The sequence below is a fragment of the Coturnix japonica genome, chromosome 3 (genome assembly GCF_001577835.2).
Source record: "Coturnix japonica isolate 7356 chromosome 3, Coturnix japonica 2.1, whole genome shotgun sequence".
Taxonomy (NCBI): Eukaryota; Metazoa; Chordata; class Aves; order Galliformes; family Phasianidae; genus Coturnix; species Coturnix japonica.
The window spans coordinates 31,656,789-31,680,710 of NC_029518.1; the positions used below are offsets into that span (position 1 = coordinate 31,656,789).

Genomic DNA, 23,922 nt, shown 5'->3' on the forward strand with positions numbered 1-23,922 from the left:
CAACAAAGATATTGACTGAGAATGCAAAAAAATAAAATAAAATAGGACCATCCAACTAAGCTTATGAGTTTCCAGATTTACCTACAGATGTTTAAAATGCAACACTGTTTAAGGACAAAAAAATAACTTGAATATTTTTTCCTGATTTTAAGCCTTGTAAACACACGTGTATGTCTTTGTTAAAATACTGCCTTACACATATTTGGATGAATTGTAAAGATTCTTTGTAAGAGCTGAGATTAAATTCATATTGTCAACAGGATACATTATTTTTAGCAAGTCCTGTGCCTGTATTTCTTTTCAGGAATAGATTCTGATAGCTACAAGCTCCTGAATTATTAACTAACCTCCTCGACAGTTTCACTCTTCTAAAATAAGAAACAACTTTCAATTTAACTGCCTGCATCTTGGGCATCCATTAAAAAGTTGGGGGGGGAAGAGGGGTAAAAATTATTTCACCAAGATTAAATTTAGTACAAAAAAATATATAAATACATATTTCAGTTTTAAGAAATTATAACAAAACAAGCATTTTATTACTCTGTGAAAAAAAAATATTAATGAATTTAAAGTAAAGCTTTCTGGGAGCAAATCCAAGAGCTAATCCAATCTCATTAGCAGAAATGCAGTTATACTTATGTTAAGTCTGAATTTGACTCTAATAAAAATTGCATTGACAAGTACTATGTAAGTTTAGCTCAATAATAACTTAACACTGATACATTCCTTACACAGGGATTAGTCTCTGCATTTGCAAGTAAATGTTTTCTGATGTTATGATCTTCTTCCTCAGGAAACTACAGGCAAGTCAACAAAAGCACTAGAAGTGGAAGAGGAACTTTGGGACAAACCAAGTACACAGCATTGTCCCACATAATGACAATGAAACATTTAATCCTTATTTTGAGCCCTGTAGAAGGTATCTGAACAACGAGGAGCAGCTAATCAGGAACAGTTGCTCCTGTTTCTGCAAAAGCAGAGTTTGATACTTGAATCACTAGGATACCACAGGGGCAACCAATGGCAGCATGCTACTAAACTCGCCAGGCTGCCAGCATAGACAGGGAAAGGAGGTCAGCTCTGTTGAGCAGCCGACGGCAGAAGCAGCACTCATCTGCTCACTTAGGACAGGCTTCTCCCAGCTCACATTTCCCCCCAGCCAGTCAGCGGCACCAGGGTACCAAGTGCAGGAGTGGCAAGAGCAGCAGAGCAGCCAATGCTGGCATGCTCAGGTAATTTGCCTGCCTTCCTTCCTCCATCCACAAGCTACCTTCCACAGAGATGACAACCCTCAGGTTGATGCTCTTAAATGTCAAGTTACATCAAGTCTCTAATTAAGGACCTTTTGGTTTCTATGTTGAAATATTTTCTAGGCGAGAATTCCAGGAGCAGAATTTTGCATAAGGGAAAAAAAAAAAACAGTCACTGTGACAGCACACAGCAAATGAGTACCAGTGTGCTTTTAAAAGGGCAGCTTTTAAAGTTAAGTTCATAATTACCAAGTACTGATAGAAAAATAATATTTCAGCTTATTGTAAAATCGAGCTTTCACATAGACTTGAGAGAAAAACCCCAGACTAGTCAAGGATAGAAATTAGAAACATTTCTCCAGTAGAGAATTCAGCCAAAAACCCAGCAGCCTTGAATACAAGTGTCTGAAAGATTATTATGGTTAAAAAAAATAAATCATTATCCTGTTGTCATTAGTCACACAAATAGAAAACGTAATTTGAATGAAACTGAAGTAAATATTTGGTACACACACAAACTTATTACTGTTAGTGCTGAATAATAGCTGCTCAAAACAAAGACCTTCCAAAGATGCTTGTTTTCTGCAGCAGTCTCTTCCATATTCCATCTGAATTCACTGCTCGCTCCCAAGCACTCTAAGTATTGTTGCTCCCAAACCACCCTCTCCACGCAGCAGCATTTTGGCTGCCTCAGCAACCTGACGCGCTGTATAAAAGATGAAATCATTAGAGAAATTTGATGTGACCACTTGCAGTTTAAATGCCACGGAGAAAAAATTTACATAAATCTAAGATTGAAATCAGAAAACGTATCATTTTGTTTTTCTTGAGAAACTGGCGCTGTAGGGCAATAAATTAAGTTGTAAAACATGCTTAAATTCTTTACAAATGGGAAAAAAAGGTGATTTAAAAAGACACCAGTGTTCAAACTTAACAGATGATTTTGAATTTCTTTATTTGATCACTCATCTTTTTTCTTCCTCTTTTAAACTTCATCAGTGCCCTTTTAATGTTGCTACAATAATCTTAAGTATGTTTTAATGATTAAATAGAAAGATATTTAAATGTGCATTATCTTGACACAACGTTCACAAGCTTCAAAATTTCTAAAAGGCACTGCCAGAACACGACAGAGCCGATTTATTTCAAATCACTCAGTATCAGTCTTCGTAAAGCAGCATATGGTCTTACCATGGCAGGTAAAATATTTTACCTTCTATAATAACGCAGAGCAGCTAATTTATCTACATGCTGTATAATGAGATAAACAATTTCAGCTGCACTATGAAAACCTATAGGAAAGGGAGAAATCTATCTATCCCCCCACATTATTGATTCTCCCGACTATTCATTCATATAATTGCTAACAATAGAGGTTATTCTTTCTTCCATCCCCTTCAATTACCTTAAAGCAAGACCTTCTTTTCAGCTGGGGAAATATTTGCAGTTTCTACAGCTGCAGCACAACAGACTGAGACATTTTCATTGAGTTACTCAGGGAAAAAGGAAGGAAAAAAAGCCTTCCAAGATTATATTGCAAGTAAAGTAGGGTGAATGACAACTTTCAAAGCTAACACAATCATTTACTAATGTGCTGCTATATCAAATAAGTCTAATTTTTTCTGACAGTACCAAATTAGATTTATTGCAAAAAACTGCTGCATAAATAGCATATGGCTATGTTATACCACCTATTTCAAATCCATGTAATGTATCCTCCCGTCCCTGCTCAAAATGAATAATTGAACCAAGCTATAAACCTTCTGCAAAAGAGAGATACACGAGTTCAAAGGCAGATGCAGGAGATGTACATTCCCTTTTTAATTGTTTAAAAAAGAGTCCCACGCCATGATCAAATACAGCTGGACAGCAGTACGTCAGGTTCCCTTTGTTATTTCCCTTTTCCTTGATAAAATTTTGTTTTCATTTCTCTTTCAAGCTGACAGTCATCGACTTAAGGTATGAACCACTTATCTTCCTTTATGTGACCACCTCTTACTTGCACAAAAAAATTTACTGATTTTTATTTCTTACATGAATAATATTTTTCATGTCACTCAAGATCAGAAGGCTCAGACCTTAATTCACTTCTCACAAGCTCTTGCTTACAAAGAAGCAAGTGCCTCCTCTAAGCAAAAACAAAACATCAGAAGACTCTTCTCACTGATCAGTGGGGCCCAGCCCTGTGGGAAGCTGCTGACCTACAGCTCTTCCTCATTTCGGTAAAAGGCAGAGTTTTCTCATCGGTTTGCTGGATCAGTCCCCACATCCACATGCTTTTGCATTTCTACAGATCTCCAAGTTCTATATTTAACATGCCACCACAACAAAATGCAACCCCACACATCTTTATATTGTGGGACAGGATAAGGGTAAACAACACTTTGCAAGACATGGGCAGCCTGATGCACCTTGCAGGGCTGGGCTGGGGGCTCAGGAGGCTGCATGAGGCCAGGCAGGCAGCTCATAACTCCCATCACTGCAAGTGGCGGCCAGGCGCTCTATCCGCCCCAAAGTTTGTGCAGCTTTAGCCTAGAAAGACATTGCAAGGTCTTATCTCGGACCAACGGGCACACCACTGCACACATCGTGGAAGGCTGCGGCTACCCTGCCGCTTGCCTCTCGGTGGTCAGTCCTCCCAGCTGCCCTATCTGTTACTGTCTGATTAGTTCTGCTAAGGAGCCCCTCCCCGGCCAGCTTTCCCCGCCATCTGTTCCACACGCGATGGCTGCTGCCCAGCAGCCTCGCGCTGCCCTCCTACCTGGCACCCGGCTCCCGGCCTTACCCCAAAGTGCTAACACAGGTTCTCGCTGCTGGCAGAGTCAGGATTTCATTACTACTACTTTGACAAGTGCAGGGTTGTTTGTAATTTCTCTTTTATCCTGATTTTGATTGTACAACCACCTCCCACTGATTCAGTTTGCTTCAGTTTTGTTGCTCACAGATTTTACTCTCCACATTAATCTCCCTCTGGCATGTTACTGCATCTGTTCCCTTTTTTATTATTAATTTTCAAATTCCCACCATTTTTGACAAAAAGGAGGTAATCTACACTCTGCTTCTGCCCATTTCATTTTCTTTAATTTGGAAGATAAGTATGAAAGCATGCCAAAGAAGTTAATTCTCCGTTAACAGTTTATTTTCTGGCATCCCGATGCCTTTGTATATGAAAAACAGATAGAAATAAATGTTGACTGAATCGCAACAACACAGTTGCAACCGTCCCTAAATTTAATGAAAAGTAAACATACAAAGCAAGATCTAAAAACTTTATTAGTTACCGGAGTTGTTTCATGTTATCGTTCCCCCCCACATCTTAAATTAATGGTTTTGTGTAAAATTAGCAAATGAAAAAAAAAATTGAAATCAATCATTGCTTACACTTCATTTCTGCTTTCCCCCTTTCCCCAGTATAATTCCTTTCGTCAGTTTGCCAGTCTGGGAACATAAAACAGTATCTCAGTCATTTAATATTAGCAACATTTCTTTGACTGTTACCTTCCTCCCAGCAGAGTCGATGGACTCTTGGGATGTGCTATAACTGTAGGAAAAGAACGTACTGCTAACTATTGTTTCCTAGAAAAAAATAAAAATGAAACTACAACAAACACTCAAACACACAGCAGATTATATTCGGCACTGTGCAAGTACCTAGCTGACTATGTAGAACTAAAACCTAAACATCGAGAAGTTAATTTATATTTTAGAATTTAATAATATAGATTAAATGGGAAGTCTGATGTCTGAGGTAGACATCACAATTCTAATAAGCAATGCTGGTGACATCATGAAGCACAACAGCAAAGATGTGACAAAATAATGCCACAGGAACCCGGAGGTGGAATGACAGATTTATATGCTTTATTTATTATACACGCATTACAATTAGAGTTAATGGTGTTGCTGAAATCAACAAGAGGCTGCTAGGAAGACCTGTGCATAGCAGGAAGGCACTACTAAAATCCACTATACTCCCCAAATACCACAGCCTCTGATACAACGCTTTCTAGGTAACATTTGTGAAAACTAGGGAGAAAACAAAAAAATCACATAACTGAAAAGATGAAGACCAACAACAAACCCTTGTCCATTTTTCTCCTTCAAGGAAGTGGCACAGGCATTCAGTTACCCTGAAATGTCACATTCAACTGAACAGAGAAGTGCAGTTTGTTATATGGGTTAGTAACTTTTCTTCACCTAGAAGTCATTCAGTACTGTTTGCAATGTCTTCTTTACCCAAACAATAATAGTAAATAATGAACAAAAAATCTGCTTCAATTCTATTCAATTACATTTTCCATAAAATTTTAGATGACATTACATCCAAGTGTATCTTGAGCCCTGTGCCTATGCCCACATCTGAGAAAACTTGTGATTACCAAGAAAAAATTCAATTTTGAAATTCTGCGATCCCTCCAATTCTTAAGATTTAACTGTTCTGGCATACAAAAACAAGAGCTACATCTGACAAACCAAAGCAAGTAATAAATTCTGATTTGTTTTGTAACAAAAAGAGGAAAGACTCCTTAATGATGATTGTCTTACACTAGAATAGTGAAAGTTTTTATTAAATTAGATGACATGCTAAAATCTTTGCAAGCTGTTAAGGTCTTGCATCTTTCACGTGATCTTTTCCACTAGCACACAAACATGATTTTTAACAATCACGCTCTCATGAGCCAAGAACAATCGATCTGTATGTTTTATATGCCTCAAGGAACAGATTCAGATAAGCTTAACCAGCATGACCCAATCATGTCAACGTAACAACAACTTAAAACTGACTTTAGGAGTAATTTCAGAAGATTTTTCTACTAGGGAAACTACTAAAGTAAAAGCAAAAATCAAAACTGGGGTTAACAAAACTACAAAAAGTTATGCAAGTATGGTCAGATTCATAACATGGTGACATCTACAGAATTACAACTGACAACTGAAACTACACTGCAAAGGTTCCATATTTTCCCAGTTATTTGAAAACATACATGTTAGAATTACTAACTAGATTCAATAGCAGGAAGGCATGTTAATAGCAAAGATTTCTAAGCAACATATTGCTCCAGAAACAAAGGTGACAGGAAAAGGCAAATTTAAACTATGTGCAATGGTTTAGAATAGCTAATTGTAACCTCTTTCTTGATTTTTTTAACAAGTACACTTTGTTAACTTAGACACTGTTTAGCAGTTAATCAATCAACGAGGTTTGAAAACTGGGATACAAGAAAAGAAGTGGGACTCCTGAAGAAGAGCACAGCTCTGCAGAACACTTTCTTTTTCTCACTAGGACATAGATTGTAACTTTTAAATTTAATCCTTCATATTATCTTTACTGTCTCATGTTTGTATACTAGAATCTAAAGCTCTTGTATTTATTTTATTATTCTATTTACTTACAATATCCAAGCTTAGAATCACTGGATTAGTAAAGAACTTTTTTCATTAGTGATTTACTAAGTCATACAAAGCAAACCACTTTTCTGTAACTCCCCAGCTACATATAATTTTTGCCAGAACAAAGAAAGTTTACGCAAGGCAACAGAAACACCATCCACAAAGGTATAGGAATAGTACAGAACTCCCTCAAGTTCAGCTTTTAGAGGAGACTTGCAGTTGACCAGCTGGTTCTTTCCTGAAAATAGGGAAGCCAAGGCCAGAATACCCAAGAGATGCATTGAATCAGTGCAGTTTCTGTTGCAACCTCCCACAGGCAGGACTCTAAAACTTAAAATCTGTTTTCCTTGGCAAATGCCATGGTGTACAATTCCACAAGCCCCAAAGGATTGATCTTACCACTACCCTTCAAGTGAGTATTTTCTCTGGCACAGCTGCCACTTCAGGTGAAGGAAATAATGAAGGAGGACAGACTGCAAGTGAATCAAGTTCACATATGACAACTACAGATGTACTGTGCCATTAAAAACACACTAGCTTTACAACACAGCACTGTAATGCCATTAAAGACATGTAAATCTTGACCCTCCACAAGTACAGTAAGCTTACTCTACCAGAAGTGACTGAGAAGGAGAGTACAGGCTGAGGAGAAGTGTAATTTGAGTTGGGTATCTTTTCCTCTGTGACTTGGGGAAAACAGAAGACATTATGAGAAGATCTCTAACCCTGTGCTACCAAGATAGGTACACAGGGACCAAAGGTAATAGTTCAGAAGCAATACATATCTCATCCTTCCTCAACCACCACTTGTGACATTAGCATCACCTACTGTATTCCTTGAAAGAAGAAGAATATTAAAAAAACCTAAACAGCACTATAGAATTAGAGTTATATGAAGGAAAAATATTTGAATCAATTTCCCAAGTTTAATGTACACATCTTTCTCACGGTCATACGGCAGCACAGAAAACATTTGAATACCTAAAATGTGTACTTACAATCAGAAAACAATATGAACAAGAAGTATAAACAAAGATTAGGACATCTCATAAGAGTGGCCACACTTGGTCAAAGAAATTGTACTAATTCAGTGCCTGTCTCAAAAAGCAGATGCCTATTAAAGACTGTAAGAACAGGGCCAGCATAAAGCATTACTTGCCCCAAACACTGTTCCCAGCCTCTAGTGATTTGCAGCTCACAAAATTCCCAAGTCAGACACCACAGACTGTAAAGATACCTGAGTCACCTGTACGTTAGCTACCTCCCCAGAGCCATACTATGTAAAAGCAGTAAATAGTGCTGATTTTTACAGGCCACACATTTTCACAAAAATTCATTGGCCAGTCAGACTTCCACCAAGATATCCAGAGTTTTATTGCATATAATCAGCCTTTTGCTAAAAGGAGCATGGTGAGCCATTTGGTTAACTATCACAACAAATCATTATTAATAAAGTTCTGCTAAATCAAAACTTTAGATATCTTAACAACTCACCCAAAACTTTTTTCAAGTTCATTAACCTCTAGCATATTTTTTCTCTAAATACAGGCTGTTAGAGTGGTACTTTCTTCCATCTGTTAAACTACCGTGCTCTGAATTGCACAAAAATGGAGCTGAATAAAAAACTGATTCATTGAATTTAATAGTTTAGATGAAGCTCTATTTTATTTCCATTTACTCAATGGCAGAACTCTCATAAAGCCCAAAGAGTACAAGACTTGAACATGCAGACATTCTGCTAAGTGATAAAAATCCAAGGGTTTTTTCCCCTCCCATGTAAAATTTAAAATAACTCAACTTTTTGATTAAGGACTGAGTAAAAATCTTCAGATTTCTTTCTAGATACTCAGTTCTCAGGTGAGAAGAGGGGAGGAGTTAGAAAAAAGCCCAACATATACACAGCCAAAATCTTCCAAGAGTAAGACAGTAATGTTGTGTGTGACAAAAGGAAAAAAAAAAAAAAAGAAAGAAATTCAAGCTGGAATGAATAATTGGCAGGATATTATTTTCTAGAAATGTTTAATGAATAATGTCATATCATATCCACCAAACAAGTGACTTCAACACCCTCTGCACATTCTTGAGTTTATCTCCTAATTGTAGTTAATAATGTTACCCTTTGATTGTTTAACCCTCAAGGAAGCTTAGCATGATTAGGTACATTTATATGTTTCCAGTCATTCACCTACATATACATTCTATTCTTTAAGGGTGCTGCTGTACATTACAGTCTGAAATGACATTTTAAAATATCCTCATCCCACCAAGCACAGTAACAGTATTAAGAAAGTAGTTGCACTCTTCCCAGCTCTTTTTCCAGCCTACAAGTATGGCACCACACCACTGAGGTTAAACATTGCCTTTGCTTCACACTAGTAATTCTCTTTTAGCCGCTTATAGCTCATAACTCAGTCATTCAACTCTCCACTTTTAATATGATTGAGAGCTGCCCATGCAATGACTGCAGCTATCAGCTGTGGGGAAAGCCTGTGGCAAAAATATTAGCAGAATGAAATTGGTACTATAGCATGTAATAGGATAAGGGGTACCTGGTGAGGTGCAGTTGGTGCTCAGATTTACTCAGCAGTTCTGTCAGTTTTAGGCAGTCCTCTCTGGCTCCTGCCACATCCTGCTGGGCTTGTTCCAAACGCTGCTTGTTTCCATTGAGCTCTAATCCCAGTTTTTCTATTTTCTTAAAAAATTGCAGAACCATAGAAAGTATATTTAAGAAATGCATGGAAAAACATTTAAAGATAGTAAATCTTAATGTGACAAAAACAAAAAGTAACATATTTTTGCTTTAGAACAGAAGTAATTTGATGATAAAAACTGCAAAACAAGTAAATTAAACTATTTGACATTATATTCTCATGCAAAATCAAAATGCATACCATATAAATACCATAAACACATTAATAAAAAGTCAAGATTATTGCCTTGGCATGTTTAAGAGATCCACGTTACAATCATTTTCTTATTTCCTCATGTGAAAGCTTCCATATTTGTATCTGTCACTCACTGCAACAGAAAGCAGAACGCTGACCATGTTTAGATGCTACCGGACATAGGATATGTCCTGTGTTTGCTTATCTATTCCATAAGCAACAGTGCATGGGAATCAAGCTCTTGTCATAGTCTTAAAACATTATGTTAAGAGAATACAGGTAATTTTGTGATTTTGTTCTTATAAAACAAGTTATTTATTACTAAATCCTAAATAGCAGTCATGGTTAATTCTACCATATTCTTTACATTATAAGTCTTTATATGTCAACTAAATCAAGAAAGTAAACCTGATTTAGGTAATGAGTACTTGAATTTATTACACATATAACCATCAGGAAAGTTGCATGACCAGCATCTTTGATTCCAGTGAAGGACCCTGGACATACTATTGCCAACTTAATCATAGTATCAACACTTGAAACATTTTCTATAAACATTCTCAGAATAGAAACCAATACGTTTGAAACATAATGCAACACTTTGTCCTAAGGATGTTCTAAGGACAGCAATGTAATACAGAATAAGCTAACAATACATGTATTTTAAGGTAGTAGCTTTCTCACACAAACTCTCTACACAAACATTTATCCATTATTGGAGCTAGAGAGAACTTTTAAAGTCATCTAAAATGTGAAAGGATATATGCAGTACAGAATAAAATTCTTCATGCAGGGAGTCAGTGTGGAATAGCTATTATACTTCAAATTCATACCATAACTTATTTTGTCATAGCTTTCTCATGTAGACAGGCCTTAGTATCTTCTTCAGTTAATTGAATTATTCATTCAAACAACTACAAGAACAAATGACTGTAATTCAGTGCCAATATTTGCACTTGAAGCATCTTTGTAATAATGTTGTCTCCGTTCCTCTTGTGAAAATGTTAACTCAAATCTCTTCCAGTATGTTACGATGTTGCAGATAAACACAATTTCTCCATCCAGAAAAAGGTTTCATGATGTTCTTTTCATTGATATTAGATACCGGTAATTACTGTATACTTTTCCCGTAAGACCGTTCAACAAAGGTTCATGATATATGTTTTGATTGGAGTTTGAATATCACCTTGATGATACAGGACACCTCCCAGATTAAACTGATAATTTCAATTTTGAATACAAAGCGAGTGAAAGTATTTGCAAGGTCATTAGTCTCCTTCCCCTTCAAAGACTGTAACAACCTATTGCACCATGAGAATATTTTCATACCAATCCACATACACTTTGTCTTTTCACTTGTTTCCAGAGACTTCTGCTTACTTTTAGTAGAACAACAGAAGTCTCAGCTAGTTCTCTGCTCTCTAGTCTTCTCAGCAGCAGTAGTTTGACAGTATTATTTCTCCATCTATTTTAAATTAGGACATGACCTTTTCCCATTTTTACAAGCTAAAACCAGAAAAGTCCTACAACACTCATTAAAATTCACTTAAAACAATATATCTTTAAAAAAGATAACAAAAATATGAATTAGTTGAAAAGAATCAAATAAGTATTTGAAAAAGCATAACCACAGCAGTAAACATCAATACACTTCACTGCCACTCTGTAAGGGAAAAGCTTCAGTGAACAGAAGGGCTTTACACCATTCCCTCAAGTTAAACGAGCTCAGTCAGGTTTTGACAGAGACCTACAGAAGGTACCAAATTCAGAGCAGAATGATCCGTGGTGAAAATGTTCTATCAGCCAGATGTTGAACCTTCAGGATTCAACCCTAAAATGCATCCACAGATTTCAGCTGTCATGGGGATATGCACAACGAAAGAAATGAGTTCTCTATCAATGACTCCGTAACAGGATCTTTAAGGACTCATAGGGGTTTTATGACTTCCCTAATAAGTAACAAGGAAGCAAATATGGGTTTTCATGATCAATTTTATTTCTGCTACTTTAATCAGTAACCCCAACATTCTAGATCAGATTCTTCTTTCCAAACACACACAGGGGCATATACGTGTATTTGTGTGTATGTATACAGAAATATATCTTAAATACCATTATTTAGACATCATCACAATGCAAGTAATGAGAGGAATAAGAATTCTAACCTAGCAATGGCCATAGCAGAACTAGCAGACAACCTCACAAGAAAAGGATGGGAGGAAACTACTGTCATCCAAGAAGACATGCTAACAAGCAAGTTACAAAGCAATGGTGTCTGATCCAGGCATACTTTAGAGAAACTACATTATTCTTAAGAAACCGTCATTAAAAACAACTTGGTAGAAGCCAAGCATTATTATGTTGAAAACTCACAGCCAACTTCCAGATGCTAGATGCTCCCTCAGTTCAGTAACTCAGACAATGGCTTGAAACACACAAAGCCTCTGAACCTGAGATCTGTTCATGCATAATAAAAACAAAACTTTTCCCCCTCCTGCAAACAATGTCAGACTACAAAAATGCATACACTTCATCCAGAAATATCATAAGTCAAGCTCATCACAAGGTAATCAGAATTCAAAATACAGAAAAACTCCATAATCAATGAGTTTTCTTCACTGTTCCCCAAGGAACCTTATCAGATAGTGCCTTTCCAAAACTACCCAGATGTAGGCTAGTTTTCATGTTACTTTTTGTACAAATTTCTTTTACTGGGAAGATGCAAGCAGCTCTGTAGCTGCTATCTGGGCTTTAACATAACTGTAGGGAGAAGTAGAAACAAACCACCAATTTTGATAACAACTCCACTTCTCATGCAGTGTTAATATGATCCCTCAGAGCCTATCACTTGCAGTGCAGCTTTTTACATGATCAGATAATATTTCTTCAAGATACTTAACTTTTCAATCTATGTGAGAGACAAGAGATGGAGTATAGAACAGAAAAAAGACAGATGACAATCCTGAGTTTAAGAAAATCTGAAACAGATTTTCAGTTTAACAAGGAACAGAATTATCATAACGTATACGCACAACAAGACTACATTAAGCTTGGAACATTGAAACAGGCAACTTCTGGTGCCTAACTTCCCAACTTTAATATTCTTATTACTTCTGCATATAATTTTAAAAGTATTATTTGATCTGTCTTGCACTGCCTAAACTTCTGAAAGTACGGAAAAGGCACTTTGCCATTGAAAGATGGCAGCCTGAACCTCAGCAAGAGAAACATATTAGTAAGAGGAAGCACATTAACACCACTCTGCATTCCTCTCCAATTCAGTTGGAAGAAGGAAGCTTTACCTAATGATAATTAACACACTGACGAAATAATACCACAGTAAGGATTTATATACATGCCTATATATATCTTCTCAGAATTGAAAGTATTGTATGTTTACAGCATGCAGTACTTTCTAGAGGTTGATGAAACAGTTCGGATTCTAAGCTTTTCTCATTCATTAGTTCATGAGGAGTTCACAGTCTTCTGATTTTCACAACGCATTTTGAGGATAGTGCTGGAGGTGCTCATTCAGTGACATAAATGCAGCTTACAAAAGGGCATAAAGGAGGATTTCTCAAACACTGGATGAACCTTCACATATCCTCCCCATTAATAATCTGAAATTATCTTCACCTATGAATACTCATTTATTTGCAAAAACATTTTAAAATCAACTAGACATTTCTTTAACTCCATAAAATCTGATAATATTAAATAATGAAGTAATTTGATTCAAAACAAGCCAAATTAAAGATTAAAATAATTGCTTAATTCTTTTTGTACTGATGCTGATTCTATTGTATGCAGAAAAATGGAACTTTAAATTCTAAACCAGCAGATGTTTTTCACAGAATTTTAAATAGCATTTGTCTTTTCTGTCAGCTTTGCTGCTATTTTTTAGATTAAATGAATGAGAATGATTAAGCAGTGATAAAAAGTCATACTCTGTAAAAATGTAAAAACAACTTGAGAAGCCTTTTAACAAATCAAAAATATATTAACACTAAATGAGCTAATAGTTGACTTATGACATTCACTGATATACCAGTATTCTTCCATACTAGGTATGAAATCACACACCAAACCTAAAAAATACATTCTGCACTAACTATACCATAGCAGAAATTCTGCAGTAGTATAATTTTGGAGGAAAAGAGACATCCACATATTTACAGTACTTTCTTTTCTTTGTTTCCTACTTCATTCCCTTCATTTTAACACTTTTAAAGGACAAAAAATAGAACCAAGAAATAAAGGAATGAAGACAAAGTAACAAAAAGCGAGACATAAATGTTATGGTTGTCAGCACTTGCACCAAAAGGCAAATCAGCAGCTATAAAATCAGATACATTTCAAATTAATATATAGTAAAACTTTAAAGGCCCTGAAGCTCCCATGCTCAGTTTCTTTTACTAAAACAGCCCTTCAAAGCAATGAATTCGTGCACAGGAGTAAGGCTAAGGTCCTTTTAAGAGGTACCATCAGCATTGCCATTCAAGTGCACTTAACCACTGTATATAACAGCAACTGGGAATTTCTGCATTGTTTAAAACTAATCTCAACCAATTCTGTCTGCCTTATATATTTATGTACAAATTAATCCAATACAGAATTGTCATGCACATTTTCTTGTTTTCTTATTTAAATTACGAGAAAGAGCAAACTATTTCAGCAGGATTTTACTTGAAGAAAACTAGCAGCCCACATTCAGCAGGGGTCGCTTGCAGTCATTTCTACTTTAATCTTGATATCAATCAAGCAACACTAAGTTCTGGTCAGTCTCTAAACCTCAGACCTCCCAGGCACGGCCATCTGATATAGCATATTGCGCCTGAAGAGCTATCCAACTTCATAAAGTGAGTTAGGGGCATCACAAGGTTAACCTCTGCTAGGCCCCAACAATGTTTTTCTCCCTCTTGAATACTACTGAATTACTGCTGTTTCCTACTTAAATCTGCTTTGGGACACAATGTAGTTTTGAAAACTAAACTTGGTTTTAAAGAAGAAAAACCCTTTCTGGAAGTATATTTAAGATTAGAAAGCTGTGACAACGTACAAATAAATTGCAAGAAATACAACATGAGCAAGGCATAAAAGAGTCTATAAAGATCACCTCTTTAAACTAGAGTCAATTTCTTACAAACATAGAACAACTCAAAATTCTACAAACCATTTAGCCCAAAACAAAAATCTCAGGTTAGGAATGAAATTGATTACCCACTCATATATTGACACTGAAAGATGAGCAGAAGCACAAAAGTATTTCCAATAAACACACAGAGTTCCTTTTCCAAACCAACAGTCCACAAATCTATAGATCTCCAAATACTAAATAGAAAAGGATTTAATCTAGATGAATAGTATAGACCACAATTCATTGTACAGATATTAATCATTCTAGCCTTATCTAGTGGAAGTCTTGCAGTCCTCAGGTGCACAACGTTTTGCGACCATATTATCACTTAAACTGGAACATAATGGCATCTGGCAGCCATGTGGCACCCCTTCAACGTAATGAAGGGCAAAACTTCATGATCAGAGCCATCTCCTACGCAAAGGCCAGGAGCAAACCTGCTTCCAAAATGATAGAGCATTAACAGAGCTGAGGGGCTACAGATTGCTAGAAGAGAGGCAGAGAAAGAAAAGGAATAGCACGGAGGTGGGATGATCTTAAACACATTTTTAAATCTAATCAAAGCAAACTTCCTATCTGTAACTGTTAGCTATGTGCAGCTGGGGCAAGAAAAAAAATAACAGACAAGATCTGTGTTGCTAAGTATATATTTATGAATATGCACAGACAATTTTTAAATTAAGCAGTACTTTAACATGACTGTCCTTGTGCAAACTCTCAAAGAGCATCACTGCCCCGGGATACTGTGGATAAATACCAAGAGAAACAGAAAAGAATAAATATCTTCTACAAGGATTTTACCTCATTATTTTCTTGAAAATATTTAAGCCACAATACTATTTCAGGAACAAAACTTTCAAACCCATGAAGATTACTATTGCAACATTTTAACAGACAACACTGCTGTACTAGAAATTAGCTCAGCAGCCACCAGTAGAGATAAGAAAATGATTTTGTACCATAGCGGAACAAGATGCATTTTTAAATGGACTGCAGCTGTGGGTGAGGATGTTGGGGAAAGATGGGTTGGTGGAGAGTAGATAGTTTGCTCACTGATTTTAAAAGATATTATCAGAAAAGGAGGGATACATATAAGAAATGCAAACGGGGATCTTACACCTTCACTGTGGAGAAAGAGGACAAAACTTACTTCACTTATCCTTTCAACCACATCTTTCACATGACGGATGTGGGATTGTCTCTTCCTAGATAGCATTAAGAAAAGCTACACAGTGACAACAGGCAAGTGACAGTCAGGGACTTCTACATTATTTTTCTTTTTAGTAGATTGTTAACACAGTGACTATTTATAAAGTCACCCTTACTCTAGTAAGAGAATTGAGAAAACAGGCATTTCTGTAAGCATTAAGTTTACGCACACTACACCAAGAGCTGTGCAATTCTTTTCCTACTTTGAATAATATTTAATGTACACAAATAATTTTATGTGCTACAAGGTATCACCACTCTGGGTACTAGAGCATGGATCAAGATTACTTAGGCCAGTGGCAGCTATGAGAAATAAAATTCTGAGAAGTAAATTGGGCTGAAAAAGCTCATCTCATTCTTCTCAGCAGGCCAGCTGAAGAATTCTGAAGAATTTCAAGCTGCCTTAGTAGAAGTATTTTCATTTTTGTCCTCCCTGCCAAACAACATGCAACTACACTTACTAATTTAACAGAATTCCCTTTAAAAACAGAAACTTCTGAGAATCTTTTTAACTAATGGAGTCACAAAATATTCAGTAGAAAAATGAACATTCTTCTAACAGCTCTAAATTCTGACATATAATCCTAACCAATCCTCACCAGAGTACCAACCCTTGCAATTCTATTGAGTTTCAAAACATCTGGTGATATTGTCAGTGTCCCAGCCCTTGAAGAACTTCAATATTTAAAGCATGGCTTACGGAAGTCTCATATGTGTGCGCCGGTGGCGCAGTGGTAGGAATGCCGCGTTGCAACACCGGAGGCCCTGGGTTCGAATCCCCCCTGTGGCGCAAGTGGTAGAAGTGCCGCTCTGCTACACAGAGGCTCGAATCCCGGGGGGTTGGACTCGATGATCTCTAAGGTCCCTTCCAACGCGCACGAGACTATGATACTATGACTATGATATCTATTCACATGTTGACATCTCAGGGAATCAGTGTCTTCAGGAGGTTGCATTTTATCATGTATTGGACACGCTTTATTCTGGAAATGCACATATACCCAAATTCTTGGCCTGTTTTATTTTTGATGAAGACAATCAGTAATCTCTTCATTTATAATGTCTAAATTAGGTTACTATAAATCATGGATTTATGACAAATGATATAAACATTCCCAAAATACCTTTTGGCAAAATGCTTTTGGACTGCAATTTTGCCAGATTTTTATTTGTCTGCAAAATTGTCACTCAGTCTATAGTATATGGAGACATCATTTAGGTTCTGTCATGCAACAGCAAAATGCTCTTATGTATAACTCTTTCCATGCATATAGGTTGTGCATACTAATGACTCCATCCTCTTGTACTTGGGCTGAGAAACTTACAAACCACAGATCGGAAAAGAAATAAAATAAAATCTTGGGTTTTTCTGGTAAAACATTTCTGGAGGTTTCCATTCTTTCATCTAAGAGGCACACAAAAGAATTTTGCTATCCCCAGTTTCAAACTATATTTGGATAATTTTAAACACAGTATCAAAAAGTTAACTTTACCCTACTGATGATGTGTCGTTGCGCTAGTAATCCTCTAGTTTTTGCAGGTTAAGTTTAAGGGCTTGGATTTATTCCTACATGTTTTTCTGATTTTTCACATTACAAGAAAATGCACAGGACTGACTTCCTCTAGTTGCATTTAACTTATCCCAGAGCTTTATTACAAGACAAGTTGTGAAACACTCCTGAACTCTTAACAAAGATGCCCAAATTAGCTGGGACTACATAAGCCAAGACTACAAACCGTCTCCTGAAGCTTGCAAAATTTTCTAAACCAAATAAAAATGATTTACACAGAGACATGAAGCAGAAAAAAATGCAGAACAGAAAAGAATAAGTGATGCTAATCTGAGGAAACAATGACTTCAAATTTTCTCAAAAAAGATTTCTACAAGAAATACACAAATCAGCCCATGCAGTGCTTCTAAATTCACAGAAAAAGTACTGTAAAAGTGAAGTCCTACTTTGTCAAATATGCCACAATTTGTTCTTCTGATAATAGCTATTTAGGTTAGGGCGTGACATCTCTGATATAGTTGTGCTAGTACAACCCCTAGTGTGGACACTGTTTACTGCCGTGAAGGCATTGCACTTGTTTTTTTTTGTTTGTTTTTTTTTTTTTTAAGCTTGTTCCTAAGAAGATAAAGCATTAAGTATTTCATTTCAGCACAGTCACAACCACAATGGGAGAGCTGAGACAGAAAAGAGAGGGCAGCAGGCTATGCTACTTCACAATACACCGGCTCCAATGAACAGATGCAGTTTTTGTGTTGAGAAACTGTGCGGTATATACACTCCTTGCCCCCTGCACCCTAAATCTTAAGGTTAATCACACCATGATGGATGATATTACAAAATAATTATTCAATTTAAAAGTTAGCACTGCTCTTTGCTTCTTTATTTTCATTTAAAATATTACATATTCAATGTCAATTACAGGTATTCCTACAAAAGCAACAATAGTCTACATTAGCCCCTGTTGAGTTAATAAAGACAGGAAAAGAGATATCAGGAAAAAAAAGAGGAAAATACTATATATTACGTAGATAAAATTTCCTTTAATTTTTCCAAATGATACAAATTCACTTTCAAAGATTGTTATAAATATCACCTTTTACGAAACATATATCTGATCATCTCAGATTGCACACGTGGGAATTTGACTCTTCTGACACACCTGGATAACATTATTCCTTTTTATAAAGTCATTATATATAAACTCAAATACAGCCTCAAAATCAGAAATTATCCACACAATTAAAAACCAGAAGCACATCTCAGAAAACAAGGAAACTCATTCTCAGTATATCAGAAGTGAATTTGAAATAACATAATTTGCTTTTAAAACAGAAAAATGCATAGCAGCACTGTTCGTACACTACTATCTCTCCACTTTTAAAATATAAATATGTATTTATTATGAACAGATGGTGGCCAAGGAAGGTATCAACTCTGTCTTAGCCAGAAGGTCAGGTCATGGCTGAGAGACCAAAGAACATTTACTGTTTGCAATTCAGTGCCATGTAAGATGAAACAACTTAGGTCCGTCTTTAAATACACTGGATGTGATTAAGCTGTTTTCATTTTATTTATATGAAACAATGACCTAATGTTTGTAAAGCTATGCTTTAAAACAAGAAGAATGGAATAAAACACACCTTTTAACATATTAAATAATATTAGGACCTATACATGAAACAGCTTAGAGACACCAAGCCTTAGAACTTAAAAAAAAAAAAAAAAAAAAAAGTTTGTAGTTTGTTTTCCATTGTTTTTTTTTTCCTGCTTTTCTTTTACAAAGGAACCAACAACTGTACTGGAACTTATAGTTGCTTCAGGTAATTACTGAATTACTCTAATAATCCCTACTGGTAGGGATTCCCTCTCCCATCACTTTATTTTGATTATATCAAATTACCACATTTTAGTACATCCATTCCCACAAGGAATAAAATACCATTATGTCAGTATATGAGGTTAGAATATTTTGTTCAATTTTGCAGTTTATTCAGAAGGCATTCCTGAAGCAAGTCAGAGAACAGGATTTAAAATCCAAGTTACTTCTTCAGATATCTTATTAAACACATCCTGTTTTATTTGTATGCCAAGATTATGCCAACTCCCTTATCTGTGATATCTGTCAAGGCACAGACGACAAGCCTGCTTTTTGTTTTTCAAAGTGTCCTTAGGCCTAAGGGATGCAGGAGGATAGAAAAAAAAAAAACAACAAAAAAAGCAGCCCTGAAAACAAAAGGCTTTGGAAGGCCTCTGCTTTTCTGGGTTGTAAGATTTTTCAATACATATTAATGAGTTATTTTATCTAATTAACTTTTATGATTTTATGTATCTTTTTATTATAATTTGAATCAATAACATTTCAAGTCCAAACTTGTACTTAATTAAGTTAATAAACTTATTGTCTACATGCAGATTCTGGACAACTGGTGAATAAAATTTAATTTCAGAAATACTGCATTTTTTCCTACGTATGTTCTTATATAGGGACAGATTTGTTCACTTATTTACAAGTAAAAGAATGATTTAAAACTTGTTGGATAGTCTGCTCTCTGTACAAAATCCACATAAAAATTATGCTTCCACGCATCTTACGCACTCTCCTGTGTGTACTCAAAAGAAATTTACTCTCGTGAAAAATCACAAATTTTGAAGGAATAACTAAATAACTAAAGGAAAATGGATAAAACTTCAACAGAAAGGGCACTTAAGATGCAGAGTACACCAGTTAAAGCTGTTTGCCAAGTATATTGCATGTTATCCTAATAATATTCCTTATTGCAGTGGATGTTTTTTCACCTGTAAAGCATATACTGTTTTTATTTTATTTTTTATTTTTAATATATGTATAGTATTAGAGACTGTTTTTTAAACTTTCCTATGAAGCCTGACATTCGTTAGACTTGAATCTTTACAGAAACTGGAATACAAATGACTTTCTTTTTTTCCTGGTACAGTTGGTTTATATTTAAGACTTTGTAGTGTTTAGTCAAGCTATATGTATACCTAATTACATGTGACTTACTTGTGAGAAAAAACTGTATAAGCATATGTATACAGTATATACAATTTAAGTACATTGTATGAATTCATATTCCAGAGTAATTCTGTATTAAAGCATGGGATGAGTATTACTTAAAACTTAACACATTAGGGCTGAAAACAAGAATAAGATAACCAAGACGTATTTACTTAACAGTAATAGCTGGCTTGTTGCCATTAATTCAGAAACCATTTAACAGCAATAAATGATCATTATTAGAAAAATGAATCATTCTAACTTCCGAAATAACCCTATTTAGGCTTCCAATAACTGCAAAGCTACAGCAGTATCATCTCTTACCTGGTCCTTAATTTCAAGCTGCCTTATAGTTTTTGTTCTGTACTCTCTGAGCTCCTTTTCTGCCTCATCCTTCTTCATTTTGGTTTGATTCAACTGATAGCGCATTTCTCCACACACCTGTTAGATTATACAGACAACATGATCCGTAGCTTGAAGAACCAGGATTTGCAATGAGATCTTTTGGTGCCCTCTAGAGGACGTTTAAGTGCAAGATTTGAATTTACAGAAATTTTAAGACTACATATGGTAAATGTTTTTTACATAAAAAGTAGAACTGAATTTTCTATATAGTGATTAACTTTGAAATATGCATCGCCTTCTACATTCAAGTATATTTGGATCACGATTTAGCTAACTATAAATATTTATGTTGTAAATATATGTGCCACTAAATACTGTTAAACTATTGTTACTTTTATATTCTTCTCCCATTCTTTTTGAAATCTCAAGGAAGTCTATGTGAATACTTTCAACAACCTAGAAGAATCTACCCCATTCCTGTATAAGGGCATAGCCTCTTGTCTTCCCAAGTCTCTGCTGTGAAGAAAACATTTAGATGTTAACACATTAATTTTCCAAAGTTAGAGAACTACAGACTTGCTATAAGTCAAAGACGAGTTATTTTTAAAAATGTGCATTTCTACCATATGCATGGGCCAAAAGAAAGGGAATGAAGCAACATTAAAAAAAATAAAATAAAAAAAAAAAATCACTTTCACAAAACCTACAAGTATTCTGTGCTATTGGGATGTTCACTACCCTAACCCCCTCATTCCTATTACATCTGATAAGTAGCTTGACTTCAGAAGGCTTGAGGGAGCCCAGTCCCTCCCACACAACAAACTACTACTCCAAGACATTATTACTCTCCTATTTCCCAATTTAATGGATTCTATTTAAATCTATCTGTTGGGAATGGAGAAGGACAGCAGACAAGCTGTCTCCTTTTCACTTTTCCGGGCCAATTACCTCCAATTCGTGCCTATTTACTTTATCTTAATAATTAACAAAACATAAATATACGCAAGATTGCTATCCTTCACAACCCCTAATGAGAACAGTTACCCTCAGGATTTTCTTACCAACTCACACCTGCCCTGCTCATACTCTTCCACGAGACTTCTTTTCTAAATAGGCACATTTTTAATGTGCTGCTGGTCCCATGCACTTCTCAACAGTCTCCTCTCACATATTCTACAAAACAAATTTGTTTCTACTGTTCAGTCTCATCTCTCTTCTCACTTCCATATTTTTTAACTCTTAAAAAGAGAAAGTAAATATGCATACGACCATCAGGTCACCCTATGGACAAAAACAAAAGGAACTGTGACAAATGCTTGTGCCCAATAGTCCCAGATCTGGCAGAATTAGCTATGAACCACAATTTATTTCACACTTCCACAAAAGCGGACAACCTCCAGAGTAGAGAGGTGCATCAAAATAGAGAGATGCAACAGTTTATATTTCCTACTTCTCAGCACAAATTTCCTCCCATTTCCTCACTGGTTGAGTACTCCATGGGTTTACAGCCTATCCGATTCCCTTAGCAGTTGTCCTTCCCTTGTTTACTGCTTGGTTAACCCCTCCTACTATGGTGCTGAGATAACCTCTCATAGTTTACCTTTTCTTCTGGTTACCACTGAAAGCACAGAACCAGCTTGTACATCTCCAAATGCTGCTTAAAAACACAGGTCTTCTATTCTGCGAGCAGGGATTTACCTCATATCTGAGCTCCATGGCACCTCTTTCGATCTCTTTAGAGTCATAACATCTTACTGTTATTCAAAACCAGCATTTCTTTCCTCAAAAAACTGTTCTAACACTAAGATAGAGCATCACTTATGAATTAAAAGTACAAGAGGGGAAAAAGGATCATTTTCTTGGAGGATTACTTGCTGATTTAGTCCTGTTGCAGATAATGGAAAGTACCAAATGCTATGAACTATTATAATTGTTTTCTATATTTGTTTTATTTATTTTTAATATTGAAATGTGACATGCAACTGAAAAATCCCAAGAAGCAGCTGCATGGATTGCCAGTCCTGTTTTTTTAACTCCTTTCTTTATATGAAGAATGGACATACTGTGACCTGTTCCTTCCTCCAAGCAAAATAAAAAACATGCAGCCATCCCTGCCTTTGGCTTCCCCACACAATGCACACTGAATAACACAGAAGGATCAGCAGATGGTGCTGTCCTAATAACTGATTTTCCAGCCTCCTAGTAGTTCAGAATGAAGGTTAAAAAAAATTCTCACCATGCTTTTTCCTTCCCACTCCTACTACAGGTCAAAAAAGAATTTCAGAGAAATCATAATTTACTGTAATGGCAAACCATGTTTGGAAAGGAGTCAGATCCACAAATGGATGTACACATCATACAGCTAATGAAAGCAGTCATGGTAATGTATGTAGTCCCAATAGTTCATCATCAGGACTTTCCTCCAGAATTCTGATTTGAGCTCAGAGACATGAACGCACTTTTCCAGTCTCTCAGGACAGTGCAATGAAAACACAGTACTACCTATTGCAAAGGGGTTGATATTCTCTCAATTTTAACTCAAGCAGAGACTAGGAATGCAAAATTGCCACTCATGAGATTGCATCAAATCAGTAGGCTACAAATTTAGTCAACCCAAATCAGTAGATGTTTGGACACACTGCTTCCATCCCCCTGCTACCCCAACCACAAAAGCAGCATCACAGCTATCCATGAATCTGGTCCAAAACAGAAGCATTTAAAACAGATCATTTTTACATTCTTAAAATGAGCTTTCATATTCCTTTTAGTTGAATTTGAATTAAGTTTTCTAACGAATTTGACTGGCTCTTTGCTGTAAGTTTTCTGCATAACTTACACTTATTTGCATCAGCACAGGTAGCTGAGGATGACAAACAGCTGACAATCTCTCCAGAAGTGGAGGCCTGAAGAACAAATTGCTCCCCAAAACCTTCCAATTAACTACTGGCTGTAGGATTACTGAACAGCCACATAAACATTTCAAAAGGCCATAACAAATTTTCATTTGCACATTGCCTATCCTGCATAAAAATTAGCATCATCACGAAGTTGAATTAATTTCTATAATAAAAAAACTAACTGCTGTAACAAGACATCATTCCCTGTTACAGGCTTCAGACTGCATTTGTTTTTTATTTCTCATGGTATGACTAACACTGAGGCTCTAACAGGATGAGAA

The 23,922-nt window shown here is 36.0% G+C and overlaps 1 protein-coding gene across 3 annotated transcripts in view; it reads right to left on the reverse strand.

Annotated features, from left to right (window-relative positions):
• The window catches only part of SDCCAG8 (SHH signaling and ciliogenesis regulator SDCCAG8), a 97,868-nt gene that overhangs the window by 53,633 nt on the left and 20,313 nt on the right, over nt 1–23,922 (reverse strand). For 2 of the 3 annotated variants that reach the window (XM_015857638.2, XM_015857637.2), the window contains exons 12-13: nt 20,724–20,840; nt 9,191–9,333 (exon numbers count right to left, since the gene is read on the reverse strand). In XM_015857638.2, coding sequence (XP_015713124.1) covers nt 9,191–9,333; nt 20,724–20,840 — 260 coding nt within the window. The remainder of the gene's footprint in view (nt 1–9,190; nt 9,334–20,723; nt 20,841–23,922) is intronic. The other variant, XM_015857643.2, reaches the window with a different exon arrangement.